Source organism: Musca domestica, unplaced genomic scaffold (assembly GCF_030504385.1).
Source record: "Musca domestica strain aabys unplaced genomic scaffold, Musca_domestica.polishedcontigs.V.1.1 4, whole genome shotgun sequence".
Lineage (NCBI taxonomy): Eukaryota > Metazoa > Arthropoda > Insecta > Diptera > Muscidae > Musca > Musca domestica.
In genome coordinates, this window is record NW_026712328.1 from 28,926,226 (window position 1) to 28,950,604 (window position 24,379).

General features: G+C 37.3%; 4 protein-coding genes and 1 long non-coding RNA gene across 5 annotated transcripts; 3 read left to right on the forward strand and 2 right to left on the reverse strand.

The window, feature by feature from the left end:
* The first annotated feature begins 1 nt into the window (after position 1).
* LOC131804170 (uncharacterized) lies at positions 2-690 on the forward strand. The gene is made up of 2 exons (XR_009342933.1): positions 2-80; positions 268-690. It is a non-coding gene; the product is annotated as an uncharacterized LOC131804170 (long non-coding RNA).
* A 1,566-nt stretch (positions 691-2,256) lies between these two features.
* Positions 2,257-10,913, forward strand: LOC101898488 (dnaJ homolog dnj-5). Its single transcript, XM_005182483.4, has 7 exons — positions 2,257-4,201; positions 6,170-6,860; positions 6,919-7,072; positions 7,139-7,263; positions 7,333-7,435; positions 9,863-10,173; positions 10,258-10,913. Exons 1-7 carry the CDS (start codon positions 2,518-2,520, stop codon positions 10,364-10,366), a joined length of 3,177 nt encoding a protein of 1,058 aa, XP_005182540.1. The 5' UTR covers positions 2,257-2,517; the 3' UTR covers positions 10,367-10,913.
* Positions 10,914-12,567: 1,654 nt separating this feature from the next.
* Positions 12,568-13,856, reverse strand: LOC101900666 (THO complex subunit 3). The gene is made up of 4 exons (XM_005182496.4): positions 13,674-13,856; positions 13,521-13,616; positions 13,181-13,465; positions 12,568-13,119 (listed from the first exon to the last, which is right to left on the reverse strand). The coding sequence occupies exons 1-4, from the start codon at positions 13,752-13,754 to the stop codon at positions 12,625-12,627; spliced, it is 957 nt and encodes a 318-aa protein (XP_005182553.1). The 5' UTR covers positions 13,755-13,856; the 3' UTR covers positions 12,568-12,624.
* A 1,566-nt stretch (positions 13,857-15,422) lies between these two features.
* LOC101898826 (ATP synthase-coupling factor 6, mitochondrial) lies at positions 15,423-16,361 on the forward strand. Its single transcript, XM_005182485.4, has 3 exons — positions 15,423-15,580; positions 15,811-15,962; positions 16,026-16,361. Exons 2-3 carry the CDS (start codon positions 15,811-15,813, stop codon positions 16,189-16,191), a joined length of 318 nt encoding a protein of 105 aa, XP_005182542.1. The 5' UTR covers positions 15,423-15,580; the 3' UTR covers positions 16,192-16,361.
* Positions 16,355-24,132, reverse strand: LOC101898658 (DNA polymerase epsilon catalytic subunit 1). Its single transcript, XM_005182484.4, has 5 exons — positions 23,851-24,132; positions 23,657-23,783; positions 22,575-23,597; positions 16,889-22,140; positions 16,355-16,692 (listed from the first exon to the last, which is right to left on the reverse strand). The coding sequence occupies exons 1-5, from the start codon at positions 23,919-23,921 to the stop codon at positions 16,392-16,394; spliced, it is 6,774 nt and encodes a 2,257-aa protein (XP_005182541.1). The 5' UTR covers positions 23,922-24,132; the 3' UTR covers positions 16,355-16,391.
* Between the last annotated feature and the right edge of the window lie 247 nt (positions 24,133-24,379).

Here is a 24,379-nt window from a genome sequence, read left to right on the forward strand (position 1 = left end):
AATATTCACAATAAAAAAAAATCGCAACACACAAATTAAATTTTTCCACTTCTTCACTGCTCTCTAGCTAAGTTTCACCGGTAACGTCTTATTCTCAACTTTCTTTTCTTATGCTCGCAGCCTTTTATACCCCTCTTCTCAGTGAATCCCGCCAGACGCTCATTTTCCACGAAACACCATTTTCCTGAGCCATTTTCAATTTTCATTCCTTTTTCTTTTCAACTGTCAATAGCCATTTTTTTATTCTATTGTGAATTCTCATTTCAGCTCACCCCGGAGTAGTAGTAGGTTCCCACCTACTCAGCAATCATAGGGCTGCCTAGTCACTTCTTAGCCTGAGTCACCCTGTCATTCACTACCTTTATAATACTCTTTAACTCAACCCTGTTCGAGCCTAATTTCGTACGTAGCGAACCCTATCAAACCATTTCCGGCATTTTGATCCCATCGCCACCCAGACTACACACCCCGCAGAAATTACAAGCAAATTGAAATCTCGAAGCATCCTCACCATCCTCACTAAAAACCCAAGAAAACTGAGCAAATCCATTTGAGGACCAATTATGGGATGCACTACCAACAGAATTGGGATAATTTCTGCGGTGGTTGTGGACAGGTTTTGCCAAAAAACACGGCCCCATATATTTGTTGCCTTTTTGCGCCGCATGTGAACGGCCTGCAACACACTTACCTTACAAATGCAAATTTTCCATTTCGTCGAAAATTTGCATTTGTAACAAATTGTACAATTTTGTTATAATACTGTATTTTCCCAACATTTTCCATGCAATTATTTGGAATAACCCCGAAATTACATTTTTGTTTCTCGGGGTTTTCCCAATCTAAGAATTGTATTAAATAATTAAAAATAAACAAAGTCAACTGTTGCCTATATAAAAGTCTACTTGACACTATAAGACTCCAGCACAAAGTTGCATTTATCTAGTCACTTGATGTTGAACAACCTTCCTTATTGAGCCATGAGTACTGCAGTCTGTAACAGAAAATTGTCTACGCAGGTACAGATTTTCGTGTAGTGTGTAATTTCCACACAATTGCTAACGAATCCGCCAAATATTCTATAATCCGGCCAAAAAATCGACACGTCGCCAAATCAAAAATTCAGTCGACAAACGCATAGAAAAATTGCACGTTTGGCGAGAAATCGCCATATCTGACAACCCTGGTAACAATGTAGAACAACGCCAATTTGCAACTCTTTCTAATACTACTACAATACAGGTAGGACAATGAGCTCTCAAGCCAATTTTGTTTTAAAAAAAATATTGACAAGTGTAAAAATTGTTGAAAAATGTATAACATAAAAACCTCCGATTTGTGCGTACAAGAAAACATATAAAAGTCTACTTATTTATATTTATTTATTTCTTCCATTTATGTAATAAAAGCCAATAAGTTTTTGTTAAAACATTTAAAAATTTTTGACATATCAATGTTCCCAAGCGTTGAGGCATTCCTCCAAATTTTAAAAACCAGATGAAATGTCAAAATTTGTTTATAGTTTTTTTTTACCATTTTTTTTTGTTTTTTTTCGCAGGGCGACCTTATACTTGGACCCATGGTACAATGAATACAAGGTTGGCTAACTTTTAAAAAATTGCAAGTATCGAGGTCTACCTGTTTGGCTTGTAATGTCAGGATTATTATCAAAGCAATAAAAAAGCAAACAACTTGTTGCATTGATTTTAAATAAATAATTTTATACCGTCAAAACTGAATGAAAGGTCAAAATTTCTTTTCAAAATCATGTTCTATATATCTCTTATGGTTTATTTCGCGACAAAAACTGTAGATTTTGTCGATGCATTCGTCGCAATAAACATTTTGAAAACACCAGAATTTGAATATTTTCTGAACAATTTTTATTATTGGAAAGAATACACACACATAAACAAATGAAGTTGACATATTAAGCCAGAAAAATAAAAAATTAAAATCATATGGTAGTTCTGCCCTACCTTGAATTCATTATACCATGCTTGGACCATGTTCGACATTCGTTCCTTCCGTATTATTCTACCATGATTACTTCCTTTCCTGAGGAGAACAACAGCTGTTGTGTCATGTTGCCTCTTCCACTTTCTATACAATCTTTCTGCGAATTCGGCGTGTTGCCTTTTCCATCATTCGCAACGATTGTATTCTAGTTGTCAAAGTTGTCAATGTGTTTGTGTGCAGAGTACACTGAATGCACAAAGCGCCGCCGCCAATTGTTTTGCAATTGACATACCACCGCCGCTGAAAAATTCGCTCCGCTTCGTTGTCTGTCTACAAATCTCTATCTTGAGCAATCCTGTGAAATTGTGATTTTTTTTATTTTTTTAATAAAATAATTGAAAGAGTATAACAACTTGTTGCAAGTTGCATAAAAATACTATTTGCAAAGATATGGTAAACTAACAATAAAGGCAGCGAAACAAATAAATAAATGAAGGAAAAAAATTGTTTTTGTCATCAACTCAGACACGTATTAAACGACGTTCGTTGTATTTTGTAATGTCAACGCCATCACCAAATGATGGAAATTCTTCGGAAGAATTTTATAGGGGTGGAATTAATCCAAATATACCACAGCCGCCACAGATTCCGCAGTATGTAAGCGGGTTGGGTATACCACAAACGTCTGTTGCTGCCGGACAACATCAGGCTCAGCCACCACCACCGCCGCCGCCACAGTTTGTGCATTGGCCAAATCCGTTGATTGGTGGTACTCCCTTTATGCAACAGCATCATCCTCCACAGCAGCTCTTTAATGATGTACTATTCAACATACAAGCCCAAGCTGCTTATGCTGCATCGGTTCCCCAAACGCCAGCTCCTCAACAGGAAACATATTCAGTTTTGAGGGTGGGTAATGGTAATTTCTTGAAAATTTATCACTGCCCCGAAAATGCAATGGGTCCTTTGCCTGGAGAAACTTCATTTGCCCCCCTACACCATCCACCACCATTTAATCCACAACAAACCCAACAAGCGGCGGCCTATCATCATATACAACAACAACCAACCAGCGTCCAGCCAACACCACAGCAGCAACATTCGCAGGGGCAGCAACAGACGCCATCACATTTAGCACCTAACTCTAATACTGGCACTAATGCACCACAGATTTATAACAGCTATGAACTATTTTCAAGTAATACATTCACACAATTGCCAACTGCAGAAATGCCACCTGTGCTGGTGCTCGGTACAAGCAACAATATTCGCGATGAACAACCAATAAATGTATCTGAAGAATATGTAGAAACTGAACTACAAGTTTCGCAGACAATGTTGGAAGGAAATAACACTGTGGACAATGTCTCAAATAATTGGCTGGAAAATTCAATCGCACCTCCGCTTTACGAACAATTTGAAAATTCACAAACAATTCAATCTGAAACTGAATATCTTGCCCATATGGAATTAGAACTTCCTAAAAATGCAAACGTAATCAATACTGAGAACTCCGATAAAAACGTAGATGCTGCCAATTACATTGCCATTCAACCACAACAGCAACAAATTACACAGATCAATACTCCCATAAAAGTACAATCATCTAAAGACAAACATCAAATTATACAATCTCCCCTGACTCACAAGTCAGAGATACCACGACAAGAAGCTCCAAAAAAACGCATAGTTGCTGAAGTGAAACCCATGCGTATGACCTATTCCGATGTTTTGAGTAAAATCAATAATCAGACACAACAAAATGCTTCTAACTATGTTGCAAATAATCAGAATAGTTCACTAAATGCATTAATTCGAAATCAGCAAAAATCATCTGGAAAATCTTCGTCTTCATCATCGTCTTCGGCTGATAATAATGGACGACGAAGTTTGGAAGAGTTCGCTTCTAATCGTTCATCTAAAAAATCTCCAACTCATGATAATAAAGAAAATCAACAACACCTAACACCACAGCAACAGCAGCAACTAAATAAAAATATGAACAAGAGATCTTCTGCAAGTGTTGGAAATACAATGGTTGGAAATGGAAACAATAGTTCAAACTATAAAAACCCGACAGTTACATCAACTGTCCAAAAGAATATCATAAATAATCTGAAGAGTAGTGTTAATGATTTGCAGCAGCAACAAACGCAGCCACAGACCCAGCAGCAACAACAACAGCCGCAGAATCTGCAAAAGAAACGTGTTAACAAAAATGTTGATACACAAGTTAATGGAGGTGAGTCGAAATATATTATTTGTACATAGCATGTATGCCAGCAAAAATGTTGATGCCAATAAAGAGTTCATTTACACTTTTGAGCAAGTGATTACTTGATGTTAACAATAATGTAGGTCGGCTATAAAATATATATAATTCCTTTACATGTGCCTTTTGGAATTGAGAAAATAAGCATATCTGCTTATATATATCCTCTGTTTTTACCTATTAAGACAAAAGTAAGAGGTAGTATTATGAATATACAGGTGTATGGATCAGTAATTGATATTGATGATCGTTCAAATTGTTTAGGTGTTTTTCTTGATTCTAAGTCCCAAAGTTATTAACGTGCTCCCAAAAAATGCGCTCCACTGTCTTTTACTTCACCTTCTTGGTGAACAGAAGTCTTGCTTATTTTAAATGATTGTAAGATTTGTTTACAATTTTCGTTCATTCGACCACACTTCGGGACATGCAGTGTATCTGATACTATTTTTGTAAAACAACGTGTTGTCTCATTTTAATAATAATTTGATTCTACTTCTCCATATGCCTTTTCCTGCCTTGTATTTAGCAGCAAGTTTGAAAATTAGAGATTAGAATAAGGTAGAGATTAACGAAGGTCAATGAATTTTTGCAGATGTTAATGTATGAGGGATGTTGAAATGTTGATTCGAACTTTTTATTCCCTCAGTCACATGGCTACAGAGGGTTTATATCAATTGTTACGGCCAAAACGCGTCTCATCGAGTTAACGGTTTTAAACGTCTTTTCGGACCGAATTTGTTTGGAGTCGATATGAGGTGTTCAATTATCCGATTTGGCCCGAACTTGGTACATCGTAACGTTATTATCATACTTAGATCGAGTTCGGAGATTGACAATATCTGTCCAATCGTTCTTGTACATCCCAACAAAAGGTCAAATATTAATTTACCTCATAAAAGAAGAAAGTACCATCCAATTTTATATCTGAGCTATGTCAAGTGCGACCAACTTCATCATGTACCGCCTCCCAAAGGGTCAATATTTTGAATAGTTATAACTGTATTTAAATCTGGAAAAAGGCTCCGATTATCTTCCAATTTCGAGCATCACAACATTTTTGCACTTTCAGTGGCTTTACACCGTGCTCGTTTTCCAATATTTGCCGAATGGAATATTGCGATACGTTCAGCTCACGATCCATTTTTCGGCCCCTGCGACACGGGCTTCGATCAAGTCGCTTCTTTACTTTTCGAACCATTTCTGCTGATGTTGCTGTTTTCTTCCGTCCACTTCCTTGACGTCGGGCTACTCTACCAGTATCACAGTAACGAGCGATAGTACGAGACACAAAAGATTTATTCACATTTAAATGCTGGAGTGCTTTAACGATAGCCACTTTTGGTTTTCCAGCCAAATATAATGAAATCACACTATCACGCTTGAATTTAATAACGAATAACTTTTTTCCTGGAAAATTCTGACCAAAATGCTTTTGTACGCTTGTAAACAATATAATGAGCTGTGACTGGAAAAATTTTTACAGCTGTCGGACGAGTGGCTTAGAAATTACAGCAGTCTGAAGTTGGTTGCAGTTTTTTCTCACCCTGTAATTGAAATGAATGAAAAAATGGAATTGAGCATAACCCCAGCCATCAACTGAGAATGAATGAACGATCGCAAATCGCGTTTTTTCCTTTAATTTTTTTTCTCCTTAATTTTTAGATTCATTTTGTTAATTAGAACTGCGTACAGCCGAATTCAACCTACTAAAAAATGTTCAAAAATTGCTAATGTTCTATATGAAACTTTGTAACTACATTGAAATTAATTTACTTAGGTCTAGCTTTTGTATGACAAATGCGAACGAAAAACATCCCTCCAGATGAGTTTTTTTTTTTCAGAAAAGTCCAAAATATCGAATCACTTTCGTATCGTCACACAGAAACAGCCCTTATTCATTACAAATTAAATAATTGAAATATAATCATTTTCCCTTAGGAAAAAATGGAAACGATTCGCGAGGATCTTCCAAAGGCAATACAAATAACAATGCAACTGCTTCGGCTAATGTATATAATGGTACAAACAATACATATGTCCGTAAGGCAGCAAAATCTCCGAATTCTTCGTCTTCTTATGGTAGCACATCGGGTAGCGGACAGCAGCGATCACGTTATCAAAATAATTCAAATGCTTCTTACTCATACTCATCTACGAAACGCAATCGAAACAATAGTTCGTATGGTACTTCATCTACACCCTCATACGGTGGTGGATCTGGTAACAATCGTAACTATGAGTTGGCAAAACGTTTCCTCAAGGCTTGGTACTCTTATACTTTGAAAATATTGATATGGCTATTTAATTTGGTATATGATATTGTTGTTGTTGGCTGTAGTATACTGTACGATCGTTTGGCATCCGGTTATGAGTATTGCAAGACATATGGCCAACAATTATGGAAAGATTTAAAACAGAATTCGAATAAACCCAGCATTTGGTTTAAGAATACATGTCGACGTTTTGATGCAAGATTTTCGAAAACAAGCAAATGGGCATTTTGGCGAAGATTTTATAAAAAACGCCCGCCAGATATTTCAAGTGAAGCTACCAAAACTGGTCGTTTACCGCAGACCGGAGAAGAGGCAATGTACCAACTATTAAACTGTAAAGGAAAGGATGCATACAGGTTTGTGAGAAGAAACCTGGCTAAAAAAATAGAATTGAAACATAAATTTATTTTACAGTATTTTGGGCGTTCCACGTAATAGCTCACAAGAACAAATACGTAAGCATTACAAGAAAATTGCTGTTCTGGTGCACCCCGACAAAAATAAACAACCGGGCGCAGAGGAGGCATTTAAAGTTTTGCAAAGGGCATTCGAATTAATTGCGGAACCGGTAAAGCAATAAAAAACATTTGACTTATATTCCGTTCTTTGTACAATTTTGTATGGTTTTATACAGGAAAATCGTCTATCCTATGATCAAAGTTTAGCGGAAGCATTACATGCTGAAAAAGCCTGGACAGAACTGCACGACTTGCTATCACAGTTACAAACTAAAATCACCGAAGCTGCTAATACAATAAGGTAATAAAATGATGGTTATATAATTATATTGATGAAATAATACCATATTTTTTATTATTATTATTCAAGATGTAGTACATGTGGCCTACGCCATCCTAGGAAAATAACCGATCGGCCCCATTATGCTGCTCGTGAATGTGCATCATGCAAAATACGACACTCGGCAAGAGAGGTAAGTATTTTTGATGTTATTCCTACAGATTTTATTCGTGGAAATACATTTCTAAGGAATTTTTAAAGCATCCATTTTATTTGTGTGGGGCAAAAGTGTAGTTTTTTCGTCAACAATCACCACAGTGATTGTTACGCTTTAGAGTCTTGTAACTGTGCAGGCGTTTTGTAAATTCCTTCTAAAATGTTCGAAACGACCGAAAATCTTTGATACAGTAATGTATGAAAGCTGTACAGGGAGAGATAAAAAACTGCAACAAAGTCAGACGCCATATTTTTACATTTTTTTTTTAAATTTTATTGAATGAAAGTTTAGATTATTCGAATGGTCACTTTTGGCACGAATTATGGCCTTCAAACGGTCAATGAAACCGTCACACGCTGCCCGAAAGTTGCCCTGCAGTATTTTGGCCCATTCCCGGCAAAGCGCTTGCTTGAGGTGACCGACACTTTGTTATTTTTTAGTGCCAACTGTGCTTTCCAAAATACTCCAGACACAATAGTCCAACGGATTGTGCGCTCATTTTGTAACCATTCTTGGGTGGCGCGTGCAATGGTGGTAAGTCCTGTTGGAATATCCAAGGTCTGCGGCCCAAGGCTTTAATACACCCTCCATAATATTTTTGCGATAATATTCGGCATTTATTATGATGCCACGGTCGATTTATACGAGCGGAGAGCGACCATCGGCTGTTATGGCGGCCCACACCATCACCATGGCCAACAGAAAGTGCACACTTTCAGCTGTCCTCTTTGGAAAGTAAACACGATAATTTTGATTGTTTACAAACTGCTGGACAACAAATGTTTTCTCATCGAAGAAAACCAAATTCGGCAGTTCACCACTTTCGGCCAAGTGAAGAAACACTTAGCCTTTTTTAGTTTAGTCTATTTTCTTTCTGTTGCGGTGTAAGTTCTTGCACTTTTTGGAATCTCAATGGCTTTACCCCGAGCTCATTTTTCAAATTTTGCAGAATGGAATATTGCCATATGTTCAGCTCACGAGTCATTTTTCGGCCACTACGACGCGGGTTTCGATCAGGTCGCTTCTTTACTTTTCGAACCATTTCTGCAGATGTTGCTGTTTTCTTTATTCCACTTCCTCAACGTCGGGCTACGCTGCCAGTATCACGGTAACGAGCGTTGGTACGAGGCACAAAAGATTTATTCACATTTAAGTGCTGGAGTGCTCTAACGATAGCCATTTGTGATTTTCCACCCAAATATAAAGAAATCACACTATCACCCTTGAATTCCATCACGGCTTTTTCCGGGAAAATTCCCTCCAAAACGCTTTTGTACGCTTGTAAACTATATAATGAGCTTTCACTGGAATAATCTTAACAGCTGTCGGACGAGTGGACAGTCGGAAATGACAGCAGTCTGAAGTGGGTTGATGCTTTTTCATCTCACCTTTTAGTTGTTCGATTTATGTTACGATAGCTGTTGAGATATGAAACGGTTAGGACTGAGATATGGGACGGTTAGGATTGAGATATGGAACGGTTTAGTAAATGAGTACTAAATTATACAATTAGTATTAAATGTTACTAAATTTGGTATTTAGTGAATGTATAAAGCTGGAATCCAAAAAATTTGATAATGAGGTCTCTGTTGGTATTTGGTGGTGGTTTTACAAATGAAATTCGTACTGTAATTGTTCGAAAAGTACTAAAAGGCACTAGTTTTGAATTACTGTTGGAGTCTAGGATGGATTGATGTGGATTGTTTTGGATGTGCGTACTAAATGTGGTATTGGGTGAAGGGACAAAAATGAAATTCTGAAATTTGTTATAGAGGTCAATGTTGGTTTCTAGGGTTTGCAGATGGAGTCATTGAAATAGTTTTTGACAGAAAAATTGGATGTCAATCAATATTGCAAAGGTTTTACTAATATCCTCTCCGGTAAACAGCAAAATCATAGATTTGGAATACTTTTTGTAAAGTAAACATTTTCCTATTACTCTTTTCAAAAAGGAAAAACTTGAATACCATGTATGAAACCGTGAAAGTCGGAAAGTTTAGTACGATAAATGAAGTTTTGGTTACAAAATATTGTCAAACTGAGCAAAATGTACAATTTGAGTACTAAAAAGGCCAGATACGAACTGTTGAAACAAATCTATAATTTTAAGGTGGGCTTTTCACTGACGAAGTAGCGAGCACTTCCTATTCTTAAATATTGATTTCAACCGACGGATTGGCATTATTACATAGACTTACAATTTTATGCTGATCACGAAAAATATTTAGAGGTATTGCAAACGTAATGATATCTAATAATAGTATGGTGGGGGTATACGAATTGGACATGGGGTATTATTTACTTATACGATTCAAAAACTATAGATAAATTATGACCAATCGTTTTTGAATAGTGTAAAAAAAGTTTTCGCTTCTTAACAAATGCATTTTCAATTCTAACTAGGGAGACATATGGGCTGAAACAAGTATGCTTGGATTACGTTGGAAATATTTGGCATTGATGGAGGGTAAAGTTTATGACATTACCGAATGGGCCAACTGTCAAAAAGGGGCCTTGGCTCATTTGGAACCAAATTCGCATATGGTACAATATCGTATTGTTCGTGGAGCTCAACAGCAACAACATCAGCAGCAGCAACAACAAAAACAACAATCACATCACCAACAACAACAGCATCAACAAAATGCTGGATCTCATTATGCCGGCGGTGGACCAGCAGGTGGTAAATTTAAACGTGATAACATACCAACAACGTAAGATGAATGTTTTTTTTTTTTTTCTTTTCTTATGCAACATTAGTAAAAATATCTGTCTGTTTTTTTTGTCGTTTTTTTCAGTGAGGCATCTTTGCATGAGTTCCTCGACAACTTGTACAGTGGTCAACATCCCCAGCAACAGAATTCCTCTGCATATGCGGGTTCCGGCCGTCGGCGAAATCGCCGTTAGTTTGAGTAGTTTTTTTTTTATTTTATTTTTAAGTTCCTCTCTACTCTTTCCATTTTCTCAATTTATCTGTTAATTATTTCACCACAAAATTATACTCTGTTAGAATTCCCTATTATTTTTTTTTTGCCATTTATTATAGTACACACATTATGTATTCCAATTAATTTGTTTTATAATGTACACATCACCCGACCCCTTCTATCGAATTTCTTTGTTTATTTTGTTAGTGTATTTTTATATTTTCAGTAAAGATATGTTTTTAAGTTTTCTCTTTTTTTACTATATATTAGTAATTTTACCAAATAACATACATGCAACTTTCGTTAAGAAAGCAAAAAAAAAAAAAAAAAAACTTAAAAAAAAGTATATTTAAACTCAAATATTATTAATGTATTACATTTAAATGTAGTGTTAATTACTCATAAATATAACACTTCGCAAATGTCGAACATAAAATTGGCATTGAATTTCATTTTGATTGTAAAGAGAAGAAACATAATGAATGGAAAATACTCCGTATCCACAGTATCGAGGTGACTTACTTGTATCAATGGTGTTTTGATCAAATATTTGGTCTATATGGCCGACCGAGTAAAATCTAATTTCTTTCGTACTAACTTTGGAAGGATTTTTTGTCATTAAATTTTGTTACACAAATATAATATTTTGTTGTCCATACTCTGCAAATTAAAACGTTTAACTTCAATTTAAGATCACGCCACGGATCAGTTTACTACGGTACATACGAGATTTAGTAATGTTACTCTTCGCCGAAAGTTGACCAACAACCTAAAAAACAACTTTTTAAAGGGAAATTTTATTGCGTTTTTCGAAAGTGTAGAATTTGATAAAATTATGGGTACATACGAAATGTTGGAGTCATATATCATAGCAAGTTTACCCCAAAAATAATTCTATATCAATTCTCCAAACTGTTCCACACGCCGTCTTTAAAACGTCAATTCGGTCATCAAGCATTATTCCCAATATACAGGGTGAGATGAAAAAACTGCAACCAACATCAGACTGCTGTCATTTCTAAGCCACTCTTCCGACAGCTGTTAAAATTATTCCAGTGACAGCTCATTATATTGTTTACAAGTGTACAAAAGCATTTTTGTGAAAAGTTATTTGTGATATTTGGCTAAAAACCACAAGTGGCTATCGTTAGAGCTCTCCAGCATTTAAATGTGAATAAATCTTTTGTGTCTCGTGTCATCGCTCGATACCGTGATACTGGTAGCGTAACCCGACGTCAAGGAAGTGGACGGAAGAAAACAGCAACATCAGCAGAAATGGTTCGAAAAGTAAAGATGCGATTTGATCGAAACCCGTGCCGCAGTGGCCGAAAAATGGCTCGTGAGCTGAACATATCGCAATATTCTATTCGGCATATATTTAAAAATGAGATCGGGGTAAAGCCATTGAAATTCCAAAAAGTGGAAATAAAATAGACTCAAAAGAGGTAAAGAGTTGCTTCGCTTGGCCGAATTTGGTTTTCTCCGATGACTAAAACATTCGTTGTCCAGCATTTTGTAAAAAAACAAAACGATCGTGTTTACTTGCCAAAGAGGTCAACTGAAAATGTGCACCTTCGGTTGGCCACCAGAACTCAAGCGCCAGCCATGGTGATGGTGTGGGCCGCCATAACAGCCGTTGATCACTCTCCCCTCGTATTAATCGACCGTGGCATCAGAATGAATGTCGAATATTATAGCGAAAATATTCTGGAGGGTGTATTAAAGCCTTGGGCACGCAAAAATTTTGGCCGCAGGCCTTGGACATTCCAACAGGACTCAGCACGCCCCACCCAAGAATGGTTACAAAATAAGGTTCTTCGCTTCATTTCCAGCGCACAATGGCCACCAAAATCTCCGGATACCAATCCGTTGGACTATTGTGTTTGGAGTATTTTGGAAGCAAGGTTGGCACTAAAAAATTCCAAAGTGCCGATCACCAAGCAAGCGCTTCGCCGGGAATGGACCAAAATACCGCAGAGCAACATTCGGGCAGCGTGTGACGGTTTCATAGGCCGTTTGAAGGCCATAATTAGTATCAAAGGTGACCAATTCGAACAAATCTAAACTTATTCTAAAATTTTATGATATTTTTTTTTTTTAAAAAGAAAATGTAAAAATTATAGCGTTTGACTCTGTTGCAGTTTTTTTATGTCACCCTGTAGTTAGTAATAAACAAGAACATTTCTTACAACAGTATTACCTTTTATTCATTGAATTACTTATTAAATATCAATCGTTTTACTCCTGAAAACCAAATACTTTCAGATTTCCCGCCTCACGGCGTCTATCGTTACTATCTTTATCGTCGCAAGCATATGCCAAAAGATATTGCTTTGGATGCCAAGCAACCGTAAATGTGGCTGCGTCGACTGGAACATCTGCAATTTTTTCACCTGTTTCTGTATGAGCAATATCAATTAGTAAATCTTCTGAGGCCGATGCTATAAGTTTGCCATCGTGACTAAAGGATATTGTACGAACTGGCCAATCCAACCGTGACAGAACACGTAGACATGCCAATTCGTTAGCATCCCACAACGACACCAAAGCATCTGCCGAGCCGGTAGCAAAATATTTGCCAGTTGGATCGAATTCGATGCAAATACATGTGGCAGGGTGGGCTTTTAAAATATGTTGCAATTCCAAACTGGGATAACTTAAAATGTGTACACAACCCATGCCATTTGTTAGGAAGAATAAATCACTGCTATTATTCCAGGCTATTTCATTGACCTATAATAAAAAAAATCTATTAATATTTGGTTTTATGACAAATTGCTTTTTTTCTGTAGACCTCAAAGTTAAACTGTTCTTCAGCTCGAATTTTATTCGTCCTGGTATCAATAAATGTAACCAAATCTTCCTTATTACCCACAGCTATTGTTTTGCCATCAGGAGACCATGTTATGTTGATATTTTCACCTTTGGTATTGGTAATTGACGAACATTTTCCCGCTCTTATATCCCAAATGCGAACAGTTTTGTCGCCACTAGCCGTGCTTAGTAAATCCGGATTAGAAGCATGCCAACACAATTGGTCAACGGAACCACTATGACCACGATAGGTATTCTCTTTGCTCTGTAATAGAATGTTTAAAGCTTTTTGATTGCAACATATGCATAAGCACACCTACCACTCTGTCCCTTTCCAATGTGTATACTGCCACGGATTTATCAAAGGATGCCGAAGCCAGACGGCGTCCATCGCAACTCCAACCAACAGAATGAACCTGTAAAGCAATACTCCACTTATGTTCTGCAATGATATAACAAGTCACATCACTTACCTTAGATGTGTGTGCCTTTTGCTCTCTTATTTTACTGTGGCTTTTGAAATAGGTTTTCAATTCCTCCTCTATGCGGCCCATTTTGATTTCCAAACGTTCCAAACGATTGAACTATTTTGACGTTTTAATTTGATATGTCGCCTAGCCGCAAAATCACACGCGACAGATATTTGTAAAGGTTTCGGCGAACATATCAATTTTGTGACATGTCATATGCGTGTAGATATTTTTTGGTAATGTGGTACACACTATCGAGCGTACTTAAAAGTTTTCTACAATATGATGACACACGCTGTGTTCAAGGAACTCTTTTTTTGCCAAATATGCATAAACACTTTCCTGGGATTGTATTTATTGTTTTGAATATTTTTTTTAATAAACTTTTGTTATTGTCATGGTACAATAAAAAGTAAGGTAGAGCTTTCAGCTACCAAAGTGTTTCCGACTTGTGCCAATTTTGTATACTTATTGATTGTTTTCAAAAATAAAAACAAAATACTTTGAAAATTAATGATAGGAAAAAACGTACATTGTGGGGCGAGTGATAAAGATACTAACCAGTTATTCTATGGAATTAAAAGATTGAACAGTCGGGATCCAGGAATTTCATTCATCTTTCTCGTATTTACTAATTTTATCAAAAAATGAAAACAACTTGTTACATATAATTTTGAATAATTCCGACAGAATGCGGACATAGTCTAAAGGTGAGAATACATAAAACGCTTTTTTTGGCTGGCTTAAGTCATTAAGTCAAAAGAACAAAGGAGCGTAGGGCCAAAATCGAACTTAGTCAACCTAAACATCCTTAGTTCATGTACGAAGATGCCTTAGCTTAAAACTTAAAAATTCTACTGGTTATCCAGGAATCGAAACATTATACGTATTAGGCCAATCAACCTTTTACATTTTTCGATTGAAACGGTTTAATACTTTAAACAAACATTTAAATAAAATTTCGGTATTCAAAACAAAATATATCCAAACAAATTTGACAAAAATCGGTCAACATTAGAAAAAATGTAATCAACCAAAAGCTCTGATTTTTTCCTTTTTGTTGTACGATGTACCATTATATCTAAATGATGCGCATAAACATATGATAGTTTACAATCCTTTAAAAATTATAAATTCGTCATAGATAGGAACCACTTTTCTAAATTTATATTATAAAAACCGACTAGCTCGAACTTGTTGTTTTACTTGTGTTGTGAAAAAAGTCGACCGAGTACGTCGAATTTAAGGTAACGCTGTGAACTTAAAACAGATACATGCTCTGTTCCAGAACTGCAAGAATGTACAACTTTTTACTACTTGCTGGTGTTGGAACAGATTTTGTGGCAATCAATTAAGCTGGGAATACATAAAGCGCTTATTTGGCTGGCTTAAGTCATCGGCTGGCTTCTTCGGAAATGAACAAAGGAGCCTAGAGTCAAAATCGAACTAAGTCAACCTAAAACTCCTTTGTTCCTTTACGAAGAAGCCAGCCGATGACTTAAGCCAGTCATATAAGCGCTTTTTGTATTCCCAGCTTTAGTCTGTTCCAGAATTGCAAGAATGTATAAGTTTTTACTACAATAACCGACTTTCGCTTTATTATATCGGAGAAAATTGCAAAACTATTAGATTCTTGCAGGTTCTGGAACAGACCAAATTTTGAAAACTTATAATACTGAATCGAATAAACGTTTTAAGTCATTGCCAATGAGAACGTGTTATTATTATTATTTCAAGCGCACGTCCATTCGAAAGAATGGAATATGATACAATAACGATTAATCGATTAGTCGAAAGTTCACTTACACATCCCTAAATAGGAGCTGTCAAAAACATACTTTTGCAAGTGAGCGAGTGAGATTGGAATTCCTATTCTTTTGAGAAATTAAAAGATAATTAATACTAAAAAGGTAACATTGCAAAAATTACAAAGATTAGCAATATTTTCACCAGATCACTCTAATAATAACGTACAAAAGAACATACCTCAAAATGTTGTTGATATTCTCTCAAAAAAAAAATCATTACATAACCTTTAATGTTTTTAAGGTTACCGAATAAATTGCAAACGGAAATTTTGACAATTCGTTTATATAAATAAGTATATCTTTTAATAAACTTTGATTATCTTACTTTTTAGATGTTGTCCCAATCTATTTTGAGTGGTGTACGCGTTTTGCGCGTCGAAGCCCGCCGCAGCATTGGTATCGTTGCCCCAGCCTTGAGCAAAGCCTCCGATCCCATCCAGCAATTGTTTTTGGATAAAGTTCGTGAATACAAACAAAAGAGCTCGTAAGACAATGCTACGCTATAATGCTTAACAAATCGTATCTAACATGTTTCTTCATTCTTTAGCGGTGGCAAAATGGTTGACCCCTCTCCCGAAATTGAACGTGAAATGAAAAACGAATTGGAACGTGTTGCCAAGCAATACGGCAGTGACGGCAAAACCGATATGACCAAATTCCCTGACTTCAAATTCCCCGAAGTTAAAGTTGATCCAATCACATCAACCAACTAAATGATGTAAAACAGTTTTAGTTTAATGATTCCAACAACAGTGTTCTAAGATATTAATGCTCTGAGAAAAAAAAACAACAGAATTGGAGGAGCTGTTATGTGCGTGTGTATCTTTTGTTTTTCAGTTCAACATTAAATTTATTCAAAATAAAACGAATTCGGAAAACAACATTTTAAAAGACATTTATTTACATATTTAATTTACTTGGTGGCAATTATTTGTTGGACAGTTTCATGCAGTAATTCCATTTTATGGTAATCCGCCACATTTTGGAAAGTTCTCAGCAGATGGTCTATTTCCTTTCCCGAGATAAGAGGCACGAAATCTCCAGCACATGTACAAAACTGCGCCAGATTTTCTCTTTTGATTTCATTACAACGAGAACAACGTAAATCCTGGAGGACATATGACATAAGTTTTCGCTGGACAACATCAATAATACGCATTTCAATTTCCTCATTATCGTATGCTACAAAACATTGAGCGCACAGCCATACGGGTCTAAAAAAATCAAATCATTATTCAAAGTGATAAATGAATATTATCTTCTAAGTTTTAAGGACTGCTAATACAGCCATATAATTATTTGTTTGAAATAAGATCATGGAACGATGTTCCTATACCTATAATTATTTGGACATCGTTGACATTTTTATAGATACATATATTAGCAGACATATTCATTTAAAATACTTACATTCCATCTTTCATTGCCCTGTGTTTGTCTTTGCACAAATCTAAATCACGGCAATGATTGCACGCCTTGCAAATGACTTCAGATATTGTGTAGCTGTCACACGGATCCTTCCATTCAGCTAAATCGGAAAATTCACCAACACCAACTAAACGCAGCATGTTACGCCGAAAGTCGTTTATATCCTCCATAAGACCCTTATCGACACTTAAAACCTTGATAAGTGTGCGTATTAAATCTAGACCAGGACTGTGTTTCCCTTTGCCATAGTTTTTATGCAATTTTATAATAAAATCAAAAGCCAAGTGGGAAATATCTTTGATGGCCTGCTTTGTTGTCTTACGCTCAGCCAATGATTGCATGAAGAGCGTTACAATCGCCTCAAACTTTTCCCGACATTCATTCTCTTCTGGTAAATGTTCACTTATGGTCCAATTCAGTTCCAACGACAGCTGTTCCTCTTCACTGACTGGATTATCCTCATCTTCTTCGGGCCTTGGCACTTCTTCTACATCGTCGTCATCATCATTCTCATTATCCGAATTATCAGTGTTCCTTTGACGTTTCTCTGACTGTGCGGCCAATGCTGCAGCCGTAACGTCGCCCAATGTCGTTTCATCCAAGCCCTTGGGAAGGCGACCACGAATGCCAGAATAATTCGCATGATCCAGCCACAACATAAAATCCCAACATTGTTCAAAAGACAACTGAATTGAATGAAACATTTCCTTATTTCTCAGGGACTGTACCACATAGTCGACATATCCTAGAGCATCGGCAACAGATTTCTTGCCCGACGACAATATAATACGATTAAAATCAGCATAGATTATGGTGGCACCTAGACGCTTAAATTCAGCCACAATGCGTAGAAACATTTTCCTCATTAGATTATTCAGTGATCTTCGCAGAGCGGGATCATATAGAAGAGCATTACTTGACCTTACCCACCTATAAAAGTGGACAATTTGAAAATCTGAAAATATATTTCTATTTATTGAGACTTCTCGCAGCCAACCATTGACCATGGACCGCATCACCCTAAAGGCAGCCGAACATAGAGCTGTTTCGTCATAGCTCGGTAATGTGGCTGCTGGTACTGTACCAATCATTTCTTCCAGCGAAGCTTGTGGTATCACATCGAATGTAATAGCTGAAGATGCACCTTCCAACTCTTGTATTTTTGTGGATTGTAAAAGCGCCGATACAGCCAGGCTGTCTAATGCAAGTTCGACGCAAACATCTGGATAGAAACCAGCTTGATTTTGCACCACTGTAACACTGTCCTCGAATTCGGCCAGCAACCTGCTGTCGTCCGCTTCACGACCCCCCAAATCAGGTCTGGTAGTAGACGACCACCATAGAACGAAATTATGTTTTTGTAGCAAACGAGCAAAAAATAGGTCGGCTCCAAAGAGAACGGTATCGGGTGGCATGTTTCCAATTGGTACGTGGAAATATCGGCATTGATCCAACATCAGTTCTACCACATTATTAAGATTTAAAAAATGTCGAACCAAAGCCCGAGAGCCCTGCCTTTGCCAATCTAAGCCTGATAGTAAAGAGGCATCATCTGATATATGTATTTGGGCCTGAGGAAAGTCCAATAAAATAGGCATATTATTACTCAATTTGCGCGACTCCAAGGCGGTCTGCATGCAAATCAAAGATGGTCCCCGCTTCTCTTCCTTGTATGCCGTCAATGCCCTCTGAATATGGCGGTAGACTTGCTTCACATCAACTTCAATGAAAATTTCGAATTGAAAGTCCTCTGCAGGCACTTTTTCAATATCTTCGGCACTCTGAAGATTCTTTATAAGAGCCAAGCGTTCAGCAGTATATAGATTTTTCATGTTTGGCATTTGATTGGTACGTACTGTGTCCAGGGCTATTACAATGGCCTTTTTACTCGCCATTAAAAACAAAGCCCATACTTCCTTCTTCGCCGTGGGTATGTTGTGTTGATACAGGAAAATTTTCCTCAATCTTGCATTGGAGCCTTGAAGATATTTTATGTGTGCCTGAGATTTCTGTTCCAATTGCTCAATATTAAAAGTTTCCAGATCTTTTGTGGCCAAACTGGCCAAACGCCGTGCTTCTTCTCGTTGCACGGCACATAAACAGCCCATATCCATGAGAGCTCTAAATTCCAAAGACATTTGCGTTTCATAAATACCTTCAATATCCGGTGTAGCTAAATCAGCCAACATACCCAGACAGTTGTCCTTAAAGACTTGTTCGGGAACACTGTACCGATACAAATTGTAAACCGGACGTGAACGTGGCAAAACACGATTAACTTTTTTCCACATTTGTCCCTCCTCCGGAGGAGCTAGACTTCTCTGATTGACATAGAATATGCGAGGAACTGTTAATTTAATTCTGTGTAACTCCTCACCAATCATAGCCCATACTGTGAAATGACCCAAATCATCGACTGGAACAATTTGCAATATTTGCCATACTTGATCAAGTAGGGTTCTTTGTGCCCTGCGCAGGAAACCCCCAAGCGTGGCGGTAGATGTGGCCCCTTTGGATGCATTCTGGAGATCATTATTGGAATCTTCGTTTCGCATACGTTTGTTCTGTTGTTTGTAACGCTGTCGTCGCTCCAATTGCCACTCCCATTTACGTTTCTGAAATTTCACCCATTCCACAATTTCTTTACGGGTGGTTCCAATGGGCGGCGGTTGTCCCAATGCTTGGCGCCAAGACGATGCTTCCGGTTGTGCACTTTCGTCTCCATCATCCTCCGAATTATTTCTACGTCGTTTTGTAACGCGGGGCCTACCATCAGAATTGTCTTCACATCCAGCCAAATCCTCCATATCAGCTATGTCGACATTTTTAGCATCACTATCGTTGCTGGAAGACGGCAATGCTGGTTTGGGCTTTGGTCTGCTGGTAAACATTTCATTGATACGCCGCTGTTTGAAGACATCATTTTTTTCAGAAATTTTCTTGTGCAACCAATCTGGATGCTGTACTCTTGGCACAGGGTTAGGTAAGCCTTGTAATGCGGCGGGAATGGTAATAATTTTCTGGATAGCTCCGCCCAAACGTTCTATATAGTAATTCCAATCTAAAACATCTCTTATATCCGAATCACCCATCGTATTGTCTTTCAGCCAACGTCGTAAGTGATGTCGCCTAACACTGGGCTCTGATTGGAAAATGGCCAAAGGAATGGCTCTTTCGGTTACCGGGGCACCTTCCGGCTTTCGCGAAATTATATATTTACAAGCCAAACCGGCATCTTTCACCATTTGTTCGCCCAAAAACTCAGCTAAGCGTTTTGCAGTTGATATAGACGTACTCTTCTGATCCCCATACTCCTCCAATTTCTTGGACATGGATTTGTTTTCGGCAATTAATTCAAACAACTCCGAGTCGGGTAAGTTTGATCCACGATTGTATAAAACATCTAACCAATAATCAGCCACCTTAGCAACAGAAGCATAACACTCCTCCAGTGTACTACCGGCCAAAAATGCCTCGAACACAGAACTTTGAAAGTTTTTAATCAACTGCAATTCACCACGACGTTTTACTTCGAACCCTTTCAATTCGGCAAGTGATCCATCGAAATTAAATACGGCGTATCTCTTTTTCAGCTTTTTACCCTCCTCTTTGGAGGCCGGCAATACCATGGCCAAGTATGGACCATCAACCTCAAAGAATATGGAGTTCTCTTCTCTTATTGTATACTCAGGCGGCTCTGATGATCCCTCATCTCTTTTCTTTACCAGTTCATGGTATTGGTCATTGGTAAAGTGATCTTTCACCATTGTGTTCAGCACAGCATTGGGATAAGATATGTTGATTTTCTTTTTCTTTTCATGGGTGGTGAGGACCGTGAATTCTTGTGGAAAAGAACCTGGCAATATACACCAAATACCATCGGTATCTAATTCCAATGGCCGTCCAACTCGTTCAATGATTTCTCTTGCTTTGGTAATGATATTAGAACCCGTTAGACATACAATGCCGGCCATAGGCATGGAGTGCCATCTGGCACCACGTCGCATCACATAACCGTAAAAGGAATTCAAAATACACTTGTGGGCCAATTGCAAAGAATCATACAAAACTTCTCTGCCTTTAGCTGCCTTAATTTCCGAAGCATCTCCCGATGCAAGGGCAGCACTAACCGCAGCTTTGGCGACTTTAGTTAGGCCTTTATATTCGTAACGCCGATCACGAAAAGCTCTAACCGTATCGACATAAAAACTGTTTTCCTTTTGGCATATAGTTGCAGTTCTGGTTTCCAATTTTGTTATTTTAGTTTTTTTGTATGCTTTTCGACAATAATCGGCCAAACGTTTCTTTTCATAGGCGGCCTGATCTTCTTTTGAAAGTTCGTGGAATGCCCTGGTGGGCCCTCCAGGAAAAAGCGGAGGAAACTTCTCAGTCTCCAACTGTTGTTGAATGCGTTGAAACTCGTTGCGTGAAGCAGGAAGCATTTCGCCACGCCATAACCAATCCATTACACGTTTACATCGTACTCCAGGCTTATTAAAATCACAAGCAGCACAATCTGTATCACTGACCATCGCCGAGGGTTGTAAACGATTCGTTAATATAATATTGGGATACATAGCACCTACATCTAAATGATAAATGACGGGTTGTTCCAAGCGATTTGGTATATCATGGAGACCTTGTAATGCTTGACAAATTTCTTTGTGCACTTCATCTAAGTTTGTTACTTTATCCAGCGGGATGCCTTCTTCAACTTCGATAGCATGTTTAAGAACGCGATCGACATTGCCAATCAATGTCTGTACCATATTTGGATCTAAACGAAAACGACATGGAATATCTGCACGAAATACTCCCGATTCTAAAGCTTCCACATGGCCACCAACATATGTTTCCGAATCCAAGACATGTCCCTCATTTGACAATTTATTCAATTCACTTTGTTGTTTATTGGGATAGACGATGTTAGCGTGATAAGCCTGTACCATAAGTAAAGTTTCACAAAGAGTGCCAGACCCTTTGCGTAAAATTTCATCAGGTTCCATTGGAATAATTGTGTTCAAAGCAAATATGAAGGGATGTACATATTTCATATACAGATAATAAGTGGCAACGGCATCAGACACCGAATAGTTTGAGAGGACTTGTGGCTGTTCAACTGCCATTTTACACATATCTTCTGGATCCAATTCGACAGGATCATAGCGTAATTTGGCTTTCGCGACGGCCTTTAAACCTTGTGAACCAACGGGTAGATAAGAATCACGTTTTACCTTAAAAAACAAGTACATATTCAAATGTAAGATATTTAATTGTATAAATACTACTAATGTTTTAAGAATTAAAAGAATGTACATTGTGACTGTAGACACTTGTGACTCAACTAAATAAGTTTTTAAATAAAAGATATTGAGGAAGTTTTTGTGTCCCCCCAATTATAAATTTAAATTGACAAAATTTTTTCTACAGTGAGAACAACGATCTAAAAATTACAAAATAATTTCAAATTTGTTCAATAGATATGGTGTTTTAACTTTAACTCAACTTTCGATTATGCCCAATTTCAATTCAGCCATCAAAGAGGGAGGCGGACAAGCGCCCGAGTACAAATTATTTCATTCATTTTTGTCCCTTTCTATGGATAAAGTTACAAATCCTATTTTTGTTTATTATTTTTAAACCCCAACCCCAAATCAGTTACACTTACCCAACAAAGGCAATCCATGTGAATTGATGGTCTACATAAGTAATTGCCATCTCTAGACTTTGAGAATCCAATTTCTTGTTTCATGTCCAAGTCGTAGACAGCCGCTCTCGTTTCGACAAAGGGCCAATCAAAAAAGTCGCCGTTGTATGTGACAACTATGTGAGGACGCACCTCCATAATGTGATCAAAAAACTTCTGTATTAATTGCATTTCATTCTCTTCATTGAAGACAATAAAATTTCCTTCAAATTCCGGTTTAGGTGTATACTCAAAATCATCTACGTCTGAAGAAATGATTTCGCGATTTGTAATTAAATACCCTTGGCCATCAATCATATATGATATCATCATTATTTGATCTGTTTGAGCATCAGGAAATTTCAATGGAAGCTTTGTAGTTTCTATATCGAAAGCAAGTACTACTGGTTCAGGTCGTTCTAATATATCCGGGCGACATGTTATTATTGGCAACTCCATACCACCACTGCGACAACGTATATTGTACCATTGACCGCAAAATATTTTCAAATCAATGGATACTCGTACATGATATGGGACATCATGTTCTCTTAATTCCTTAACACAATCCATATAATCAAGTTGCTTTTTAGATCCCTCCCCATCATTTGAGGCATTTGCAGCCAGAGAGTTGGCCAACATTTGCAAATAAAATGTATTGGACTTTTCACGTTCTGTGTTTTTACGTACAGCAGCCATAATTTCACGACGCACCTTAGTCATGGCGGTTTGATTCAGAAATGATAGTTTTAGATACTGTTGTTTTATTCCGGCCAAATGATTGGGTAAATCCAAATCTTCCTTGTAAATGTGTTCAACACCTGCTAACTGACCTGCATATTTCCGACTCAAAAATCGAGCCAACTCTAATGCTTGACTTTCTTCGGGCTTTACCAATAAATATGGTTTATAAGCGACAGTGCACTTAAAACGCGAACCATCCATTTGTATAAAGAATAAATCCAGGGCGGCTACTAAACGCCGATCTTCATCCAATATTTCAGTCTGTGAAATAATAAGCTATTATTCAAGAATATTAATAATTTTAAAAATCGAATTAATACCGTATGCATGTTAATAAGATATCCAGTTCTTTCCAATCCATCTTTGACACGATCAAATCCATACTTTGAGTCGATTTTATCATTTTCTCGAGATTGACGATATCCAGCTTCATTATAGAAATCATCGCTGTACAAAAGAATATAAACCGGAGATAAATTCGAGATATGGAAATATATAATAAATATATGTTTACCCCTCTGTTCTTGTTTCAGCCACATATTTTCCCGTATTTTGAAGGACTTTCTTGCCACCGCTAGGTTCCATTACTATTTTTTTACATTCGTTTTTATATACACAAGTATTGTGTTCTACACAATTCTAGTTGTATTTTTTGGAAGAATATTATATTCCTGTAACTTTTCTTTAAAATTAAAATAATTAAAAAGTAAGTGGATCGAACCCTGTTCCAAAAAAAAAAATACTTTTGGCGCCAACAGTGCTGCTCTGCTTGTTTAGAAAGACGGTGTAAAAGAGAGTGCAAAATTTTTGCAGATGCAGTCATGGCACAATAATACGGGGAGTCCAAGAGCGTAGCTGGTGATACAATAAACTTAAATTAAAATGCTTTTGAAACGTAAAATTTGGAATGAAAAATGCCGTACAAAAATAATTACCTTCACCACTACAGTAAAATGATTCCATGGCTGTATTACTGAAATACGCAAGAGCCATATCTTCAACAACAAAAGAGCACCACATCAACATTTTAAAAATTGTGCCAA